Source organism: Lissotriton helveticus, chromosome 6 (assembly GCF_964261635.1).
Source record: "Lissotriton helveticus chromosome 6, aLisHel1.1, whole genome shotgun sequence".
Lineage (NCBI taxonomy): Eukaryota > Metazoa > Chordata > Amphibia > Caudata > Salamandridae > Lissotriton > Lissotriton helveticus.
The window spans coordinates 1,424,829,572-1,424,851,209 of record NC_136067.1 but is presented as its reverse complement, the minus strand read 5'-3'; the positions used below and the strand labels follow the sequence as shown (position 1 = coordinate 1,424,851,209).

The following is a 21,638-nucleotide window of genomic DNA, read 5'->3' as shown; positions in this document are numbered from 1 at the left end:
AACCCTCCAGCAGCAGCTGGAATTCACCTATTGTTCTAGTGCCCAAGCCCGATGGCTCCACTAGATTGTGCATAGACTTCAGAGAAGTGAATTAGATATCGGCCTTCGACACCTATCCCTTGCCCCGCGTAGATAAGATGGTGGAACGCATAGGCAAAGCTAAGTACATAAGCACCCTTGACCTGTGCAAGGGGTACTGGCAGATCCCCCTCAAAGAAGAAGACAAACCCAAGACCGCCTTCTCAACCCCTGAGGGCTTGTTTCAGTTTAAGGTGATGCCCTTTGGGCTTCACGGAGCCCCGGCTACGTTCCAGAGGGCCATGAACTTGGTACTACAGCCCCACATACGTTACGCCGGGGCATACCTGGACAACATCGTCATATATAGTGACAGTTGGGAACAGCATCTCCACCATTTGCGATCCGTCATTACCTCTCTGGGGAACCATGGCTTCACCATCAACCCCTCCAAGACCACATTAGCGGCACAGAGCGTGAAGTATCTGGGATACCTATTGGGGGAAGGGCTCATCCGTCCTCGGAACAACAAGATCAAGGCCATCCAAGCCATCCCCTTCCCTCAAACCCGGAAGGAACTCCGTGCCTTCTTTGGTTTGCTGGGATATTATAGGAGGTTTAGCCCGAATTTCTCCCAAACCGCGGCCCCTCTGACCGATTTGTTGAAGAAGGCCACAAAGACAGAAGAGCAACTCCGGCATCCCTCTTCCCTGGTGTTACACGCCTTTGACCCACTTAAACAATCCCTGATCTCCGAGCCGGTGCTAATCAGTCCAGACTATACACAAACCTTCATCCTGCAGACTGATGCATCCGACCAGGGCTTGGGGGCTGTCCTCTCACAGAAGGACCCAAAAGGGGTCGAAAAACCGATCCTATACCTCAGCAGGAAACTCTTCCCCCGAGAAGTGAACTATGCAGTAGTAGAGAAAGAGGCACTCGCGATCAAATGGGCGGTAGAAAGCCTTCGATACTACCTGGAGGGGCGGGAGTTTCTCCTCTACACCGACCACGCCCCTTTAGAATGGATGGCCCGCAACAGGGGCCACAACGACCGAGTACTCCGGTGGTTTCTCTCCCTACAGCCATTTCGGTTCAAAACATTGCACAGGAAGGGACTGCAACAGGGCAACGCAGATTACCTCTCCCGATATCCACCTCCCACAACCCCTACAAGAAAGACTGCTAGGGAAAGGGGATGTGGAGAAGAAGCAGCACCTTACCTCCTCGCAGCGACGTCCGAGCGCGGGGGTCCTGTCCCCCACGCCCGGTCACATAACGTCCCGGTCACCCAGGACTCCTTCTCTCTTTCTTCCCCTGCAGGAACCGACAACGGAGCCCGGAAGCGATCTCCCGCGACCCCGGAACTGGGACACCCTTTGATGACCCGGAATCGGCCGCCTCTGACCCCGGAAGTGATGGTACGGACAACGACCTGGAAGGTAGAAAAACCCTCGGAAGAGAAGGAGAGGCGTTCCAAGCAGCAGACTCGTGGCAGGAGACAGCAGGAAGCGAAGAACCACCGACAGTGAGCGGAGCAGAGCGGCAAGACCGAAGCGAGGACGAGGAGGAGGACGTCTAGACTGAAGACAGGTGGCGTCCTCAGGAGGTGGCTGGAGAGCGGCCGCAACTCGCAGGAGAGTTGCGGCGGGGCACGCGAGTACACTCCATCCTTTCTCAGTGCCCCTTCTTGTAAATAGTTGTACATAGAGTAGTTACTGTGGCACGAGCACAAACACACTGTATATTGACCCATTTCACGCACTGTAAAGAGACCGAGCACCGTCCCCAGCACACGTCACCCCCTCTTCCCCTCCCCTCTCTTGCTTGCCTTTTCCTTCCTCCTTTGCCGTCCCTTCCTCACAGGCAATTTCCTATTCCCTCACTCCCTGGTGTAGGTGGAAGTGCTCCAAAGTCCTTTTCTGCTCGGACTAAAACCCGTACACTTCTCTCCTTTTCCAAGCCTCTGAGGAGTCCCAGTACCCTACGTCGGAGAAGACTGCACCCACCCGGAGGAGAAGACCTGATCCACAACGACCCCACCGAGCCGGATCGTCAGCACAGCAAACCCACCCTACACCTCCCGCCCGAACCCAGACAGCAGCCCTCCTTCCCTTCAGCCTTTGTTCAAAACTTTCCAATAAAAACCTCTGAGCATAGCTCATTATATCCGGCCTCCCCGCCTGTTATTCCGGTCCGCCCATCCCCCACATCCACAGGGAATGAACCAGATCTCCTGCGCTATATTCTTTCATGGTGCAATTTTTTGTGCGACTAACTCAGTGTAGGAGAACTTGAAAACAAACTATTTTCTTCACAACAAAATATTGCAAACAGCCTAGTATCCATTCTTACCACACATTAAGTTATACAGCTCAATGTTTTCAAAAGGTTGAACCTCAGTCTTGGTCTTGAGTCCAGGTCCATATCCAATAAACAGTGCCTGTGATTTAAGCAGAGTAAAACATATCGACATTTTGAGATATTTAGAAACTTCTAGTAACAACAGAGTCAAAACAAGAACTTCAACAATAAAACAAATATTTTCAGTGTGGATTCCTGTAGTAATGCTACCCCTGCAGGGCACTTGCAAACACTTGAAAACACTAACCATGACATGATTCTTTGGGGTGATTGTTTTTACCAACATAGGAGTATGAAACAGCTAATCCACTGTGTTCAGGAGGGCATCAAAATACACGTAAGGTTGGAGAAAGACACAACCCAGCACCATTCATGAATCATGAGAGGTGAGTTTATATTGCAGTAAGAAAGGAAGAATCCTCTCACAACAATTTCCTAGCTCAGTCTGACAGAATATATTCCCTCATGACTCTAGCCCCAACACTAGAAAATGGGAAAAGATTCTTAGGACTGAATGGGAATAAATAGTGGACATTACTTTTCATTGTCACTACTTCTTGCTAGTTCCTTACAGCTTAGAAACATTTCACTTCATACACAACAGACCTCTCCTACAAATGCAAATATTCTACATGGGCAAAAGCAAACACATGTCAGACACTTTCCTGTAGGAATGAAGGTCAGCGGACAAAGTGTAGTCATGAAAATCAAAACTTACCACAAAGAGTAAAGGTGTCAAGATAGTCGCACTTGACTCTATTTACAAAGCATGTTGTGCACTTATGTTGACCTGAGCGGCACAAAATGTACACATTACATCTGAACATTGTCAATTCGAATTCACAGATTCACAATTAGCAGAATTCTTTATGCAAAAAGTGATTTTGTTAAGGGGTTCTATTAGTAGGGTGGAATTTCCTCATTTGCACTTTAGTGTTAGGGGTCTGTGGGTGCCTGACGGGGGTGCTAGCTTACAATGTTTGTGAACACAATCTAACTGATAAGTATGGAGTATTCATGTGCTCTTTGCAAAATGTTTTCACACATTTGTATAAAGGTAAGGGGCAGAATAAGTGTCTGTTCATAGTGGGAATGGGGAGGGACTGCCCAATTGTTTAATATATGTGTGTGTAGGATGTGTTTGCCATGGGCAAACCTAGATTCCCCATGATGAAATAGAAAAAGAAATGTACGCTTGTGTCATGTTTACCTGTAGATGTTATGGCAAGACAAACTGGTGTACATTATGTTGGTGAAGCTGGAGGACAATGGGTTATTTTGAAGTCATGAGAAAAGGCTTGGCCCTATTTCTATGTGAAAGTAGCACCCGTCTCGGTGACTTTTAATTGAAACCAGGCTCAGAAAAATGCCCAGCTTAATGGAGAGCTCCTTAACCCTAAGTTTGGTGGATGTAGGCCAGCAGGTCAGAAACACAAAAAACCAAGTCGATATACTAGGATGAAGAATATCTTTGTTAAAGGATGGGTGGATTCCGCTCATCAATTTCATCAAAGGTTCTTGCTGAAGGAACATAAAGAAGGCCGAAGCTCAGAATAGATACCCAAGTGATCCAATCAAAAAGGCTCTTGTCATAAAGGCACCTAAAAAGATTGCTACTTGACAGAAAGAGAGAGAGACAGAGAGTCCAGGTGCAACATGGAAAGGGTTTGTTTATTTCTGGATCCCAAACACAGTATTATTTACTGGTTGTTAGGAATGCCTCCTGATCTTTGGCTGCGGAAATCACGTCATCAGTGGCTAAACTATTGGCAGGAGACTCCAATCCACTCAATCTTTGGAAGGAACATCAAAGCAGCTCTATTTCTCTGTGCCTCTCACTTCCATATTCTCTACTAGCCAGCCAATGTAGCAGTCTATTAGTGACATAGAAAGAGGTAAAAGGGAGGAATGGGCTTGCATCAGATCGGCAGCCATTTGGTCCATAACAATTTGGACCATACGAATCACATTCTTTATAGATTTCATCATGAGCTAGAGAAGACCAAGTGCAGGGGTCCCATTTTCTGGCAAATGTGCAATACTGAGTGCATCCCACCTGCGTGAGACTTTGGAGTACACACCTGAGACTGTTATCTACGTTTACAGGAGTCATTGACAAATATGGCATAGGATCCTGGATGCAGACGTATCAGATGTTTTTGTGAGGCATAGAGCAAAATGTAATGCGGGTACCTTCAGGCACTTCCTTATATTTACCAGTACCATAACAACCAGTTCCTAAGTACAACAAAAGTACTCCAGGAAATAGAGAAAAGCATAACTTATGGCGCGATCTAATAGTATGTTTGCATAAGGTGCCTCATAATTAATGAAGACTGCAGGCTTGCTTTCTATTAAAACTCTAGAAATACATTTTGCTGAAGGAGTGCAGGCTCTTAAATAGCACTGGGTCTGGGGAATAATGCCTCTTCTACCCACACCATAGTGGCAGCCCAGTCTGTATGAAGCAAGCCCGTCTCTAGACCAGCTTGACTTGACACAAATGTTATCAACTAAAAACTGTGTGCCCAGAGCCAAGTGCGTCTGCTTGTTTTACAAAGTCCCATCAATTAGGGAGAAGAGAGTGCCACTGCAGGGGTACCACATACTAAATTGCATGAGAGGAAAATGATTATATGAAATAGGATAGTGTTTAACCATTTGGGGAACATTTTTGCTGCATCCTCATGAGAATCCTCACTCTAAATAAAATATGAAGTGCAAGCCAAGCCCTTCAGCACCTTGGTACCCCAAAGACCTTGCTGACACCAAACGCTCCATCTGCAGACAGCAAAGAAAGGAGAAGAAAAAAATAGAATCCTTGATGACAGCAAATTACTAAAGTGCCTCCACACAATACAGCTCACCACATCAGCAAAAGTAAAGTACTATACCAATATCATCGACCAGGCTACCGATAGAAGGAAAACATTCTTCAAACTGATGAAGCACTGCATCACTCCCTTGGCTTAACCTCCTATCCCACAATCCAGGGATAAGCCCAATGCCATCAACCACTTCTTAAATGAACAGAAAAGATATGACAGCACATCTACAACACCACACCTGCTTCACCTCCGACACCTACTATTCCATGCTCTATCTCATAATGGTCACCCTTGAAGTCCCTGTCTCTCAAACATCTAGCTAATATCCTCAAATCACCACCAAAGAAGATGATGTCTCACCCTCTTCCTCCATCAAAGCCCTCTCTAGAGAAGCTCCCTCACCCATATTCACCATTGCCAACATCTCCCTCTCTCGTGATATGTTCCCTGATGCTATGAAGAAAGGTCACATCCGCCCACTCCTAAAGTAACCCATGCTATAATGTGTAGACAGTGCCAGCTATTGGCCCATAATTCATTTACTCTTCATCAGCAAGATCACTGAAAAGTATCCTATGTGTAAATTCAAGATCACATCAGTGCCAACCATCTCCTGCATGACTAATGATCCATCTTAAATTCAATTACAGCATGGAAAGAGTTACTTTACAAATAGGAGTAGACAACCTTCTGACCACAGATAAAGTTGAGCCCTTCCTTCAGATATTACTGAACTTCTCAGCTGCCTTTGACACCGTCAATCAGCTCACCGTGCTCATCACCCTGAAATGTCAAATGGGATTCACTAAACACCATTTACATGTTCTCCTATTTAGCCAAACAACAACATTTCATTCATATGGCACCTCAATATCCCCAAAAATCCAAATCACCAGCAGAGTTACATAGGGTTTCATACTTTTTTCCCTTGATCTTTAACCCTCACATTGAGTCCTCGGGGCTCTACTGACAGAAAGAGACTTAAACATTCATCCTGAAGAAACAACTACTTTAGAAAATGTCCTATGTTCCACACATCCAACTCTTAAGACACTGCCTTCACCTTACTTAAGTCTGGATGTTCAGCACCTACCTGAAGCTTAGCCTCGCCAAAACAGAATTGCTGCTACTTACAAAGAACAATAAGAAACAGCTAGTCCAAACGTGGCTTAACGCAAACCTGAATGGTTTGGTACCCCAACTGTCAGCCAATGTCATGTCTCTCAGATTCCCCCTCGACAACCTCGATCTCATCCTTGAGGAACACATCATCAACAAAACCAGGACAAACAGTTACCAGCTCTGAAGAAAGAAAGATTTCCTTCAAGAAAGTGACTTTAGGGAGCTCATGCCCTAGTACTCTTCCATCTAAATGGTGGCAATGCCCTGGTTCATTTCTTACCAGATACCACATGTGCTATGAATAAGGGCACACTACATGCTGCAGCATGTCTCATTAAAAGCTTGAGAAAATGTGGTTGCATTACCCTCACCATGATAGAACTCTACTGGCTCCTCTTGCCAGCCCACACCAACTTCAAAACCAGCTGCATTATCTACAAAGGCATCATGACAGGTACCTCTGATTACTTAGTTGGCAAACTCACCATCTAACTCTGAGCACACATGCAGTCCTGGACATTATAAGTCTGAAGACAACAAGTGTAAAAAAAAGAAGGCATAACAACAAGTCTTCTTCCACCAATGCACCTAGGATATGGACCACTATGCCCATAACCTTCCGAACTGCTCAAATTTAGGAGGGAGGTGGAAATTCACCTTTTTATTTAAAAACACTACATCATGATGAGGTAACAGTCCACCAACCCTACTATTACATGTTGACTTTTCTTTGCCTTTGAACATGTACATCATTCTGCTGCCTTTTTGCTTGTTTTGTGCTATGCAAATACCACACTCATACATAAAATAACAGAACAGAGAGGATGTTGCATTTCAATGGAAGTTCTAAATGAAATAATTCAAGGGTTGGGGTCACACTCACTATAGACTGATGTACTGTTCATGCTAAGGTTAATGCTGTGAAAAAGATTCAATGACAAAGCAACTGGAAGCCGAGTGCAGCGTTTCTCTACGTGCTGCAGAACTGTCTCACAGGGTTATAAAGAGATGTGTATAAGGCGCGTTGCTGATGCACAATACCAACCCCTCAGCCTATTTATAATTGATTTGATCATTGAGAATGAAACAAAAAACTTTTTTGCCTCGTGTTCTAGTGCATTAACTGCGCTCAGAGGGTCGGGGTCACTATAGCCAGGTCGTCGGCATAAGCCATGATTTTAGTGTCTAGTCCAAATCTGCTCACTGCACTGATAGATGGGTTGTTTTCTATTGCTTTTATAAAAGGATCTATAAAAAGTGCGAAGAGCAGAGGTGAGCACAAACATCCTTGGCGAGTCCTCCGTGAGATTTTGATCTGCTCCGTCAGTATCCCACTAATAGAGGTATTCGCTGTGGGATTGAGATAAAGAGCCTTTCGTGACGTCCCAGAGGAATAACAAAGAGACCCAGTCAAACGCTTTTTTAGCGTCAAGCAGATTAATGACATCAGGTCTTCTGACACCAGAGCTGCGTACAATAAAGTGATGGTCCGCCAGATGTGTTCCGTCGTACTTTTTTGGGGGATAAACCAGTGTTACCACGGCAACACTAGGGGATCTATTCTTAGGGATAGTCTCATTACAAAGATCTTAGCTCATATTTTAGAGTTGCAATTAATTAAAGTTATTGGTCTATAGGATCCCATTTCCGTGGTGATTATCCTTCTTTGGGAATATTACAATCTTAGGGTTGGACCAGGAAGCGGGTTGAGGTGCCCCATTAAAAATAGAAACTACAATAAGGTGAGGAGAGCATTTAATTGAGGGGCCAATATTTTATAGAACTCAGCCGGGATACAGTCAACACCAGCCGCGTTCCCATCTGGTAAACTTGCCAGGGCTTTAGCTATTTCATCCGATGTGGGAGGTTCCTCTAGTTGGTCATGATCTTCTACACTGAGTTCTGCTAATGAGGTATTGTCGAGATATTCAAAAATCTCTTCCTCTCTCAAATTTGATGACCCTACATTTTCCTCGGTATAGAGATTCTGGTATAACTCACAGAATGCTTTTCGGATCTTGGTTGAATCCTGTGTTAAGTTAGATTGATAGTATTTCATTAGCAGACACCTGTTGTCTGGTTCTGAGGGCCAGTTGATGGCCGATGCGGTCACAGCATTCATATGTTTTCTCCCTGGGGGAAGCCCATTTAGCGGAGGCTTTCTCAGCAAATATAGACCCAATTTCAGCCTTGGTGACTATTACTTCAAGTTGAGCAGCTTCAATTTAAGCTCCTAGCTGTACTGCCAGAGTTAATTTCTCCTCTGCCATTTTCATCTTATCTTGCAGCTTCATATCTGTTCTTTTTCTTTCTTGTTTCTCCGTATAGAGAACTGCAAGGTCTTCCCTCGGATGCCCGCCTTCAGTGCATCCCATACAATTCTCTCTTTTGCAGACCCTATATTTAGCTCCAGAAACTTTGATCTACCCCTGCATGTGTATTCAATATCCTTCATCAAAATGTAAAGCTTTTTCAAAGCTCCAATTCGAGGTTTTCCTCCTATAACCCAGCCCACTGATGTTTAAGATGAGTGGGTTATGATCTGACATGAATCGTGGGGCGATCTCAATAGAGCAATCTTGGACTAAGGAAAAAGAAACAAGAAAGTAATCGAATCTTTCAAGGGAGAGGTGCAGGCTGAGAAGTAAGTATAACCCGTCTGAGTAGGTTTTTTCTGCTAGAAATGCAAGACAAGATCAGAAGAAAGAGCAGAGGAGCACTCATCTTTGTGCAATGACTATGCTACGTATCTGTATAGCTTCATATTGGATAGTCCCAAACCCCCCACTATTCTCCCACTGGCTGCCCCGACTGATTTTGACATGCCACATTGAGAAGGCTATCTTTGCCAGGAAGGGTAACCGGGGAAAAAGAAAGGGTCTTGCAAACTGGGAACCTTTGTTTGGCTTGGGTATATACATTCATTGGGGGTCTCCGAAAATTAATAATTTACTCATGTTTTTAATTTTTTTTATCACTTCCCGGTCTACCAATGATGACCTACACATTTTACGGATCTGGAATATATGTGACACCTGAAGATAGGAAAGCTCTTCCCATTTCGACTCCTATAGAATCTATGATAGGGACACTATTCTGCCCATAATGTCAATCTTATGTATCACTTTATGACTTAAGAAATAATCAGAAATTGTTTGTATGTGATAGGTCTTCCTTCACCACCAGCCAACAATGCTGTTTTTGCACAGGGGGCGGAGGGTGGGGGAGGGTAGGGTTGAATGCTTTTGATTTTGTTCTCTATTTTTGTATCAGCTTTTGTACTTTCAAAATAAAAATAAATAAATAAAAAAGAGAATGAAACAAATAAAAGCTTTCTAAACCATCAAAATGATAAAATGCTAGCGAAATATTCCTAAAGCCCAGTGCTTAATTTGTTTGGGTGGCTGCAGGTGGTGGCCACTGGGGCTAATTTTTTAAAAGAAGGAACTTCTTTCTAATTATCAGACTTTGACCCAGCACAACAGAGAAAGGCTCGAAGGCAAAGAATAGGCAGGTAGGGGGGAGGAGCCAAGATGGCGGACGGACCGACCGTGTGAGCTCCCGGCTCCGTAAACCGTCTGCTGATTTTAAGACATCCTGGCATTTATATTCGCCCACAACGTGCGCAACTAGGGCCAAGAGCGAGTTGATGTTACCCGCGTTCCTCCGACATCCCCGCCGGCTGTTTCGGCTGCGGATTTGCGAGGTTTGCCGACTTCCGACTCTGCCCCCTGACTCAGCCCCGATCGTCACCGCCGGACGCTGCTGGTCCTGTTCGGTGGGACAAGTTGGGACAGGGCTGGAGTGTAATATACCGTGACCGGCTGCGGAGGTGGGCTGGCTGGCTTAACTTTCCTCGGCGACGGAGTGGATCCCTGCGAGGCTGTGGCCGTGCAACCGACGCTTCCTTTGTTCTACGGCCGGCAGTCTGATCTGCCTCCATCTTGGAGCGCCCCCTTTGCCGTGTACCATCCACATTGATAGCAAACGAGGGGGCTTTCACGCCGCGCTGGCCTCGGACTATGAGCCGTATTTCCCTTGGGGGCCCTGCCTGACGTCCCTCCTGGTTATGGAGTCGCCCCCCCCTCTCCGCCGTGAGCTCATTGCGGGGGTGAACTTGGCGCCTGACTACCGACTCGACACAGTGTTCGCTCCCGTATCCCCAGTCCTTGCTGCTCTGTCTCTTTGCGTACTGGAGGATGCTAAGGGGGCGTCGCTGCGCACTGCTACCCGGCCGAAGCCGGGGACCGATCTGAAATGTGGCGATATCCTGGCAGCCCTTGCAGACCTGGGGGCGACTTGGCGCCGATATGCCCGTGAGCTGGAGCGGAGGATTGACGGTGTGGTGCCTGACAGGGAACGACAGTGGCTGGCTGGCCCCCTAATACCTCTCATTTCTCCTGTGGTGGATACAATGTTGCGCAATGAGGCTACTGTAGGGCGTTCTGTCCTTTGCTACAGTGTCGGGAGTGCCCTTCTTGGCGAGGCTACAGTTGCGAAGTCTCCTTCCACTCCGAAACCTGAGACTTTACCGCTGCAAGTACTACCGGGACTTTTTCTACATTGCTGGACTGTTCGCCTACTACTAGTGCTCGTCAACTTGGACACGGTGATGATCGGTGATTGGGGACACTTCTTTCCTCTTCCTCTGCTTCTTCTATGCCGAGGGCGGCCATCTTGCTCCTTTGTTCCGCCTGCGGTGCACTCGCAGCGGCGGCCATGCATGGAGGGGTTTCAGCGCTCCGGCCAGGGCTGATATTGTCTCTCTCTCTGATTTGGCCTGATCGACTGGCTGTGCCCGGACTATAACACTTGTCGATATATTGCTTATCCTGCATGTGTGTGCTTCCCTCTTTTAGAATGCAATTGCTACTACTTTCCATGGTCCCTTTTATTTTGGGTTGCACTTGCTATGCTTGATTTTTGTCCCTTCCTAACGGGATGGATGTACTTGCGGGCTGGGTGTCTGGGGGTGCTTGATATTGCTGGGGGTCCTGAATTTTGTTTCTGTTCGGCTAGAGGGGTCTCGGGTTGGAGCGCTGTCTTGATGTACGCAGGGGCTCTATTTGGGATATCACTCCGTATTAGTGGCGATGACTTTGTATTCGCCTTGGCATAATTTATGTGTTTTAGGTCTGTGTTGGTATGGAGGCCGGGACTCGGACATTGGGCCCTCCTCCGGGGCTGCTCCTTTTGATTGATGGCGCTGTTTAGGACTGGCGCAGTCCAACTTGTCTCTGGGTATCTTCTTTTGGTCGTGTGCGGCCATTTTGTCTCTTTGTTTTGATTGGGGCGGGCCCTCCGAGGGAGCCATGTTCTGGGATACGTTTTCGGACTGGCTGGGGCTAGGGGAAATTTTTTCTCTGTGGCCATGTGCTTGATTGGCGGGTGGGACTTTGAGATGGGGCGCTTCTTCATTGTATGTTACGGTTGTGAGATGACTCTCCCCATTCTCTCCTGTGTTTCATGCTGTACAGTTGTGTTCGGGGTGGAGGGTTTACTTGTGGTTGGGGAGACCGGGACTGTATTGAATTGCCCCTCTTCTCAGCGATGGCCATGCCTGGTGGGATTTTGACGTTCGGACTGGGCTGTGGGTGTTTCCCTCATTAGTATTGTTTGCTTGGCTGGCGGGGTCCCGGATTGCACTGTTTTCTGCTATGTTGTTTTGTGCTGGCCCGGGGCTCTGGGTGTGCCTGATTCTGATACTCTCCTGTTTCTCGGTCCTCCAAATCTCCTGTTGCGCGGCGTAAAGGTTGTGTATGCCTGGAAAGTCCGGGAGCTCGGATATTGGGTGGGCTCCTCCCCACCTTCCTTCCTTTTTCTGGGAGTTATGGATTAGTTTAATCTTTTCTTACTCCCTATATTTCAAGTGTGAGGGGTCTTCTTTCCTTTTTCTTTTTCGATTCCTTTTTCCTTCCTTTTCTTTGTCTGCATTTCGGGTTCTTTAATGGGCGACAGACACACTGCCGGGGGGGGGGTAGGCCGTAGCCTCCGCATTGGTGTAGGGTGGGGGGTGGGACTTATTTTACTTCGTTTAGTTTCTATGGGCCTTATTTTTCCTATTTTTCTGCGCTTTCTTAATCTGTTTCTGTTCTGGGTCCGCGATAGGGGTTAATGGGGAGGGGGTGGCGCTGTGTATGGTGTGTAAATGATGTCTGATGATTTGATTGTATTACTTCGTGCCGCCATATTGCTCGAGGTCTTCACTTCCATTGTTGTTTCCAGTGGTGAGGCCACCTGCCCATATCGTGATGCTATAATATGGACTCAGTTCTCCTTATTTCTTATTCTTCATTGCTTTGTATTTAGATCGAAAAACCTTAAAACTTAACCTTTGATACTCCTTCTCCTCAGCGACACGATTCTGTTCAGTGTAATGTACATTGCTTGTTGCTATGTCGTCCGCTGCCGCTGGGGTACTGTATTGCTTGCACTTGTGCTTCAAAGTATTGTGGCCGGCCGGACGGTTGTGGGCCCGTATTTGTTCTTTACTTCTTGCACAATAAAGGTTTTAAAAAAATATATATATATATATATAATTTGTTCTGGGATCATGCAGGCTCTAAACAAAGATTCTATACCCTGTACTTGCCATTCTTTTGTACCCCAAACACTTTTTACTTCAACATTTTTGTCCCAATAATCAAAACCAAAAGTATTCATTTGTTCAAAGAATGAGTCTGAATATATCAATTTCGTGTTTGTTATCATGGTCTTTGTCCCTGTCTTATTTGACAATTTGAAATAAAATGTTTCGGCATTAAAAAAAAAAAAAAAAAAAAAAAAAAAAAAAAAAAGAATAGGCAGGTAGAGATATATTTGGAAAAAGAGTGACAAAAAATGAAATCGGGGTTGGAAAAGACCCTTCAAGTAAAATAGACGAGAGTGTCTGGTGGTGGAAGAAAGAGGCATGAGGTGGAACCAAGACAAGACAGCCTCCAAATTTGGCATTAGGCAGGGACAGTGGATGGCTTTGAAAAACTTTGGGCTCCTATATTTTTTAGAAAAATTAAGCTGGTTCTACTTTTTACTCTTGCACTAACCACAAAAACTGTTCAATGCTACTCTCTATCCGAGTCCCCCAAAATATTTTTACATACGACACGTTCTAATCTTCTTTGTGCTGAGTACTTCCACAAATGGTAACTCTTTCTAGTCCCACAGAACAACTAAATGAAGCCCCTCGGTTCTGCCAGCTCTATTCTACTTCTATGTGAGAGACACATACGGAAAGCTATTTGGAGGGATCTGCCAAATTCTAATTCTTTATCACATTGCAGATGTTTCCTCGCCTCATTTGTTGATAATTAAATCATCAATAGAAAGGGGCCCTAAACATTCCAATGTAGGGCCGCCAGAATACAAGATAAAGAGGAAATGATTTCCTAATATGTATGCACTGTTTTACAATTTTCATGCGCTAATACTTAAGTGTGAAAATTATAGCATGCATTGTCCGGATGAAAAATGTTAAGTTTAACATACCTGCATATTTTTGAACCGATTGTCTGATCCATGAAATCCCCCTGAGCAATGCTTGTTGGTGCCTGCCAACCTGTTTTGAAACAAAAAATAAAGAAAGGCAACAGGTGATAGGGCGCACAGCTAGTAATTTAGGCTATTTTCAATTGACGTGTAACTCCTCTTGCTACTAGGCAGAATAGGGAGGTTACCTAACTCCCTTACTAATACACTGATCCCAGGTATTAAATAATTCAAAAGGTTTTCTGCCGAGCAAAAAATTATATTAAATAACACTCTCAAAGTACTTAGTCACAATATTCTTATATTGTCCATTGAATACATTCACTAGTTAGACACCAGAATCCAGTGTAGATTAGTCCATATTTATTTCTCTTGATTCAGTTCATCAGTTTCAATATTTTCTGTAGTCAGATCAGCCTTTTAAGCAGGTCAGCCGACACGTGTTTCGTTGTTTAAAACAACTTCATCAGGGCTGCAAACCAGAATGAATGTATAAAGTAAAATAAAAACCTTGTATATTTAGCTATTTACAACCAACTGTAATAATTAGAAAATATTAATATTAATTAATCTAACACCACCTGAGTGAAAGACAGGCATAGAGTTCCCAATACATTCGTGTCTCGAATTTATAAATTGGTGATTCCCAGTGTCATCAAGTAATACACATCAAAATCATTCGGATCTATAGCCTTCTGTACACAATCTGTACACTAATACATACATTTTCACAAAAGTTTTACAAAAATTATTTACGCATCTATCTTAATCTATGGAGTGGTATGGAGCCCCCCGCTTCGTCCTGTTGATCACCGCCACTTCAACCCCAGAAGTAATTGTTTTACTCTTCATATCTACTCAAAGTCCATTTCCCTACAGTTTAAGTGAAGTTTTTTACCTTTCTCTAAGTTTCAGTTCTCAATTTAATAGTATGTTCCTTCCGTTTCTTTAAAGTTAAATTTCCGATTTTATTATGCAGGTTCTGTAAAAAGAGGGACATGACTATATATGTGTGTCCTCAGTTTACTCAAAATAAATGTTAATCATAACTTGGGAAAAGGTCTTACCATTCAAATGTCCAGAGTTCGCCTATTAATCCTATAAGCGCGGTACCGATAACTTTGTTTGAGCTATAAGGGGGTAAATTAAAATCATAATTCACCCCTGTATCTTTTTAATGCTCAGCGGTTTTTTGCAACTATTTTAACAGTAATCCTTACCTTTAACGAAATCTGTGAATCTAGTATTATTATCCACTTCTTAATCGTCTGTCAGTATCTATGAAAGAATATTTTTAACAGCATTGGTGTCTTAAAATTCGATTTGTATGTCAAAGTATCTCGATTAGAAGAGCGATCGGTGAAATCATTTGTACTCACCTAGTAAGAGTGTCTATCTCCTCTTACTTCTTCCCATCTGCTCGCGTATCGGCGTTTGCTCCGAGCGCCATCTTGTTTAAGTTAATATTTAGCAAATATGTACCGCGTATTGAAGTATTGCGCGGCCATCTTGTGTAAGTAGTAGCGTAATTACGAGCGCTACATGTATATCTAAAATCAGACAGTTTAGGCCGCATAATACCTTTCCTTGTAACTTTATAATGCAAATTGCAGCCAAGTTAATGTGCTCATATATATAGGTTGAACTTGATATACTTTATAATGAGTGTTATTGTACTGTGTATTTTGGCAGCCATCTTGTATATGGCTTAACGTGATTTAGCGCTTTACTTTACATGAAATCCGTATTACAATTTTTATATGCGATTGCAATAATAACTAGTTAAATTTTAATACGGTTAACGGAAATTTTAAACTCAAAAAAGTTTTCTTATTTATGAATGGTCTGACCCTCTCTGATCTAAAATAAATTATTCTTTTAAGTTGGCCATAACCCCAATATAGCTATATAATGATGTTGTGCTATCTACATGACAGTAAAGAACTATATAGTGATGTTATGCTGTCTACGTGACAGTAAAGATCACAGCCTGCTTAGGTGTATTTAGCATTCCACCATATTGGAGTGGTCAGTTTATCAGTGTATTTCGATAGTGAAAAGTGGAAATAAAATCTAATGGGGTTAGCATAGCGGCGACCCCCAGTGTCAAAGCTGTTGGCATCGCACACCATTCCATTACAATCTCTTTTTAAAGACATTAAACATAACAGCTTATGGGGGATTAAAGGCATAAGCAGAAGTGTAATCACATCTCGTAAAATTACATCTGATTATATCTTGGTTACAGTTATGATAAATAGATACTCTGTACAATCATTTTATCATATTCTTAATGGTCTCCTAGGTAATACTGGAGCTCAGAATCAATGTTAAGACCATCTTCAACTGCTCTAAGGACCATAATCCATCTTGCCTCTCTACGTCTTAAGTGCAGTAGTCTATTCCCTCCTCGTTTATCTAATGTCACTTGCTCAATTCATGGTATGAAAATTTATGCCTTACAGAGTCATTATTATTTTGGATCAAGTGTGAGGAAATTGGATACCTGGTATCACCATTCTTCAATGCCCGATAGTGTTCAATCATACGGTCTTTCAATTTCCTCACAGTGCTGCCTACGTATATTTTCCCACATAGGCATGCAATTACATATACAACATATGATGTTTCACAGTTAATGAAAGATTCAATACGGAATGTCCCAGTATTATTATATTCAAAGGTTTGTACTTTTCTCATTGCCCATCTGCATGAGCTGCAGTTTCCACAGTGATAAAATCCCTTTGGACATGTCCGAAGCCAGTCACTTTGACTTGTTGGTGTAACAGGTTTGGGATAGCTTGGACTCACTATATTGGCAAGTGACATTCCCTTTCTGTATGTTATACTTGGACGTTCTGTTAAAAAAGGTTTTAGGTCTTTATCAGAAGTAAGCATTTGCCAATATTTATTCATGATATTAAAAAGTTTTTGACTACCCTTACCAAAATTGGTAATCATTCTGAGTTTCTGGTCATGAGACGGGACCTCAGATTTATTTTTAGGTTTCAAAGTTTCATCTCTCTTTAACCTATTGACTCTGCGAACCGCTTTAGTGATTACAATGTCTGAGTATCCTCTATTAGCAAATCTCTTAGTCATGTCTATGACATTTCGGTGAAAATCTTCATCTTTAGAGCAGTTCCTTCTTGCTCGGATCATTTCCCCATATGGGATTGATGTTATTTGGCTAGTCGGGTGGCAACTGTCTGCTCTAAGTAGTGCGTTGCAGCTGGTTTCTTTACGAAACATACGGCTGCCCAATTTGTTATTCTCCACATAAAGTTCAATGTCTAAAAAGGTCAGTTTTTCTTTACTAAAATGGGTGGTGAATGACATGTTCATATCATTTGTGTTCAAGTATTGAAAGAAACTATCTAGTTCTTCTGGTGTGCCTCTCCAAAATAATAAACAGTCATCTATAAATCTACCCCAGTAGTAAATATGATCGATCCATTGACAGCCTTTTGGGCCCCAAATAAGCTCCGCCTCCAGTCTCCCCATAAAGAGATTCGCGAAGGACGGAGCAAATTTGGAACCCATCGCTGTCCCAATCTTTTGTCTGTACCAGGTAGATTCAAATAAAAAATAGTTGTTTTCCAGTACAATTTTGGTCATTTCCAGTAACATGGATGTGTGATTCAGATATTCAATTGGCCTGCCATTTAAGACAGTTTCTATGGCTTGTATTCCTTTATCATGGTTAATGTTAGAATAAAGAGATACTACATCCAAAGTTGCTAGGATCATGTCATTCTCCCATGTCACATCATTCATTATATTGAGAACATGTTTCGTGTCCTCAATATGGGACGGTAAATTCTGCACATAAGGTCTAAGGTATGAATCTATAAATTCAGAGAGTTTCTCAGTAGGTCCCCCAATGCCCGGGATTATCGGTCTCCCTGGTGGTTTCTCTTTGTTTTTATGTATCTTGGGCAGACAGTACATACAAGGTGCTTTTGGGGAGTCAATTTTGAGAAATAAATATTCATCGTGATCTAATAGACTCGTTTCATACCAGACCCTCAGTTTAGTGTTAATATTAGTCTTGATCATTTCTAGGGGATTAGATTTAATCCTCTCATAATATCTACTATCCCTCAATTGTGACAATACTTCACCATTATAGTCGGCACGATTCATAACAACAATGTTGCCACCTTTGTCGGCTCTACGTAATATTTTTAACAGCATTGGTGTCTTAAAATTCGATTTGTATGTCAAAGTATCTCGATTAGAAGAGCGATCGGTGAAATCATTTGTACTCACCTAGTAAGAGTGTCTATCTCCTCTTACTTCTTCCCATCTGCTCGCGTATCGGCGTTTGCTCCGAGCGCCATCTTGTTTAAGTTAATATTTAGCAAATATGTACCGCGTATTGAAGTATTGCGCGGCCATCTTGTGTAAGTAGTAGCGTAATTACGAGCGCTACATGTATATCTAAAATCAGACAGTTTAGGCCGCATAATACCTTTCCTTGTAACTTTATAATGCAAATTGCAGCCAAGTTAATGTGCTCATATATATAGGTTGAACTTGATATACTTTATAATGAGTGTTATTGTACTGTGTATTTTGGCAGCCATCTTGTATATGGCTTAACGTGATTTAGCGCTTTACTTTACATGAAATCCGTATTACAATTTTTATATGCGATTGCAATAATAACTAGTTAAATTTTAATACGGTTAACGGAAATTTTAAACTCAAAAAAGTTTTCTTATTTATGAATGGTCTGACCCTCTCTGATCTAAAATAAATTATTCTTTTAAGTTGGCCATAACCCCAATATAGCTATATAATGATGTTGTGCTATCTACATGACAGTAAAGAACTATATAGTGATGTTATGCTGTCTACGTGACAGTAAAGATCACAGCCTGCTTAGGTGTATTTAGCATTCCACCATATTGGAGTGGTCAGTTTATCAGTGTATTTCGATAGTGAAAAGTGGAAATAAAATCTAATGGGGTTAGCATAGCGGCGACCCCCAGTGTCAAAGCTGTTGGCATCGCACACCATTCCATTACAATCTCTTTTTAAAGACATTAAACATAACAGCTTATGGGGGATTAAAGGCATAAGCAGAAGTGTAATCACATCTCGTAAAATTACATCTGATTATATCTTGGTTACAGTTATGATAAATAGATACTCTGTACAATCATTTTATCATATTCTTAATGGTCTCCTAGGTAATGCTGGAGCTCAGAATCAATGTTAAGACCATCTTCAACTGCTCTAAGGACCATAATCCATCTTGCCTCTCTACGTCTTAAGTGCAGTAGTCTATTCCCTCCTCGTTTATCTAATGTCACTTGCTCAATTCCATGGTATGAAAATTTATGCCTTACAGAGTCATTATTATTTTGGATCAAGTGTGAGGAAATTGGATACCTGGTATCACCATTCTTCAATGCCCGATAGTGTTCAATCATACGGTCTTTCAATTTCCTCACAGTGCTGCCTACGTATATTTTCCCACATAGGCATGCAATTACATATACAACATATGATGTTTCACAGTTAATGAAAGATTCAATACGGAATGTCCCAGTATTATTATATTCAAAGGTTTGTACTTTTCTCATTGCCCATCTGCATGAGCTGCAGTTTCCACAGTGATAAAATCCCTTTGGACATGTCCGAAGCCAGTCACTTTGACTTGTTGGTGTAACAGGTTTGGGATAGCTTGGACTCACTATATTGGCAAGTGACATTCCCTTTCTGTATGTTATACTTGGACGTTCTGTTAAAAAAGGTTTTAGGTCTTTATCAGAAGTAAGCATTTGCCAATATTTATTCATGATATTAAAAAGTTTTTGACTACCCTTACCAAAATTGGTAATCATTCTGAGTTTCTGGTCATGAGACGGGACCTCAGATTTATTTTTAGGTTTCAAAGTTTCATCTCTCTTTAACCTATTGACTCTGCGAACCGCTTTAGTGATTACAATGTCTGAGTATCCTCTATTAGCAAATCTCTTAGTCATGTCTATGACATTTCGGTGAAAATCTTCATCTTTAGAGCAGTTCCTTCTTGCTCGGATCATTTCCCCATATGGGATTGATGTTATTTGGCTAGTCGGGTGGCAACTGTCTGCTCTAAGTAGTGCGTTGCAGCTGGTTTCTTTACGAAACATACGGCTGCCCAATTTGTTATTCTCCACATAAAGTTCAATGTCTAAAAAGGTCAGTTTTTCTTTACTAAAATGGGTGGTGAATGACATGTTCATATCATTTGTGTTCAAGTATTGAAAGAAACTATCTAGTTCTTCTGGTGTGCCTCTCCAAAATAATAAACAGTCATCTATAAATCTACCCCAGTAGTAAATATGATCGATCCATTGACAGCCTTTTGGGCCCCAAATAAGCTCCGCCTCCAGTCTCCCCATAAAGAGATTCGCGAAGGACGGAGCAAATTTGGAACCCATCGCTGTCCCAATCTTTTGTCTGTACCAGGTAGATTCAAATAAAAAATAGTTGTTTTCCAGTACAATTTTGGTCATTTCCAGTAACATGGATGTGTGATTCAGATATTCAATTGGCCTGCCATTTAAGAAAGTTTCTATGGCTTGTATTCCTTTTTCATGGTTAATGTTAGAATAAAGAGATACTACATCCAAAGTTGCTAGGATCATGTCATTCTCCCATGTCACATCATTCATTATATTGAGAACATGTTTCGTGTCCTCAATATGGGACGGTAAATTCTGCACATAAGGTCTAAGGTATGAATCTATAAATTCAGAGAGTTTCTCAGTAGGTCCCCCAATGCCCGAGATTATCGGTCTCCCTGGTGGTTTCTCTTTGTTTTTATGTATCTTGGGCAGACAGTACATACAAGGTGCTTTTGGGGAGTCAATTTTGAGAAATAAATATTCATCGTGATCTAATAGACTCGTTTCATACCAGACCCTCAGTTTAGTGTTAATATTAGTCTTGATCCAGTAACTATGAATTCTCTTTTACATGATTTAGAAATAAACCCAAGTCTTTCAAGTAAAAGTGGCTTAAAAGAAAGATCCAAATGGACACCTCAGCTGTCCACGGGTAATGTGGTTGACGCCTTTTATAAATCGGTTAACCTTGAGATTGATAACCAGATTAAAAAAGAACATCATCATAAGAGAATCTTTTCAGACAACTTGAGAACGGATGAAAGGGAAGCATTACGTAAACTTACAGACCACCCAGAACTAATATTACGTAGATAGCACAACATCATTATATAGCTATATTGGGGTTATGGCCAACTTAAAAGAATAATTTATTTTAGATCAGAGAGGGTCAGACCATTCATAAATAAGAAAACTTTTTTGAGTTTAAAATTTCCGTTAACCGTATTAAAATTTAACTAGTTATTATTGCAATCGCATATAAAAATTGTAATACGGATTTCATGTAAAGTAAAGCGCTAAATCACGTTAAGCCATATACAAGATGGCTGCCAAAATACACAGTACAATAACACTCATTATAAAGTATATCAAGTTCAACCTATATATATGAGCACATTAACTTGGCTGCAATTTGCATTATAAAGTTACAAGGAAAGGTATTATGCGGCCTAAACTGTCTGATTTTAGATATACATGTAGCGCTCGTAATTACGCTACTACTTACACAAGATGGCCGCGCAATACTTCAATACGCGGTACATATTTGCTAAATATTAACTTAAACAAGATGGCGCTCGGAGCAAACGCCGATACGCGAGCAGATGGGAAGAAGTAAGAGGAGATAGACACTCTTACTAGGTGAGTACAAATGATTTCACCGATCGCTCTTCTAATCGAGATACTTTGACATACAAAT

At 42.4% G+C, this 21,638-nt stretch overlaps 1 protein-coding gene across 1 annotated transcript in view; it reads right to left on the bottom strand.

Moving 5' to 3' along the window:
* The window catches only part of ENPP1 (ectonucleotide pyrophosphatase/phosphodiesterase 1), a 739,100-nt gene that overhangs the window by 138,638 nt on the left and 578,824 nt on the right, over positions 1-21,638 (bottom strand). Inside the window, exons 16-17 of the mRNA XM_078649218.1 lie at positions 13,818-13,887; positions 2,374-2,461 (exon numbers count right to left, since the gene is read on the bottom strand). Of these exons, the coding sequence (XP_078505344.1) occupies positions 2,374-2,461; positions 13,818-13,887 (158 nt within the window). The remainder of the gene's footprint in view (positions 1-2,373; positions 2,462-13,817; positions 13,888-21,638) is intronic.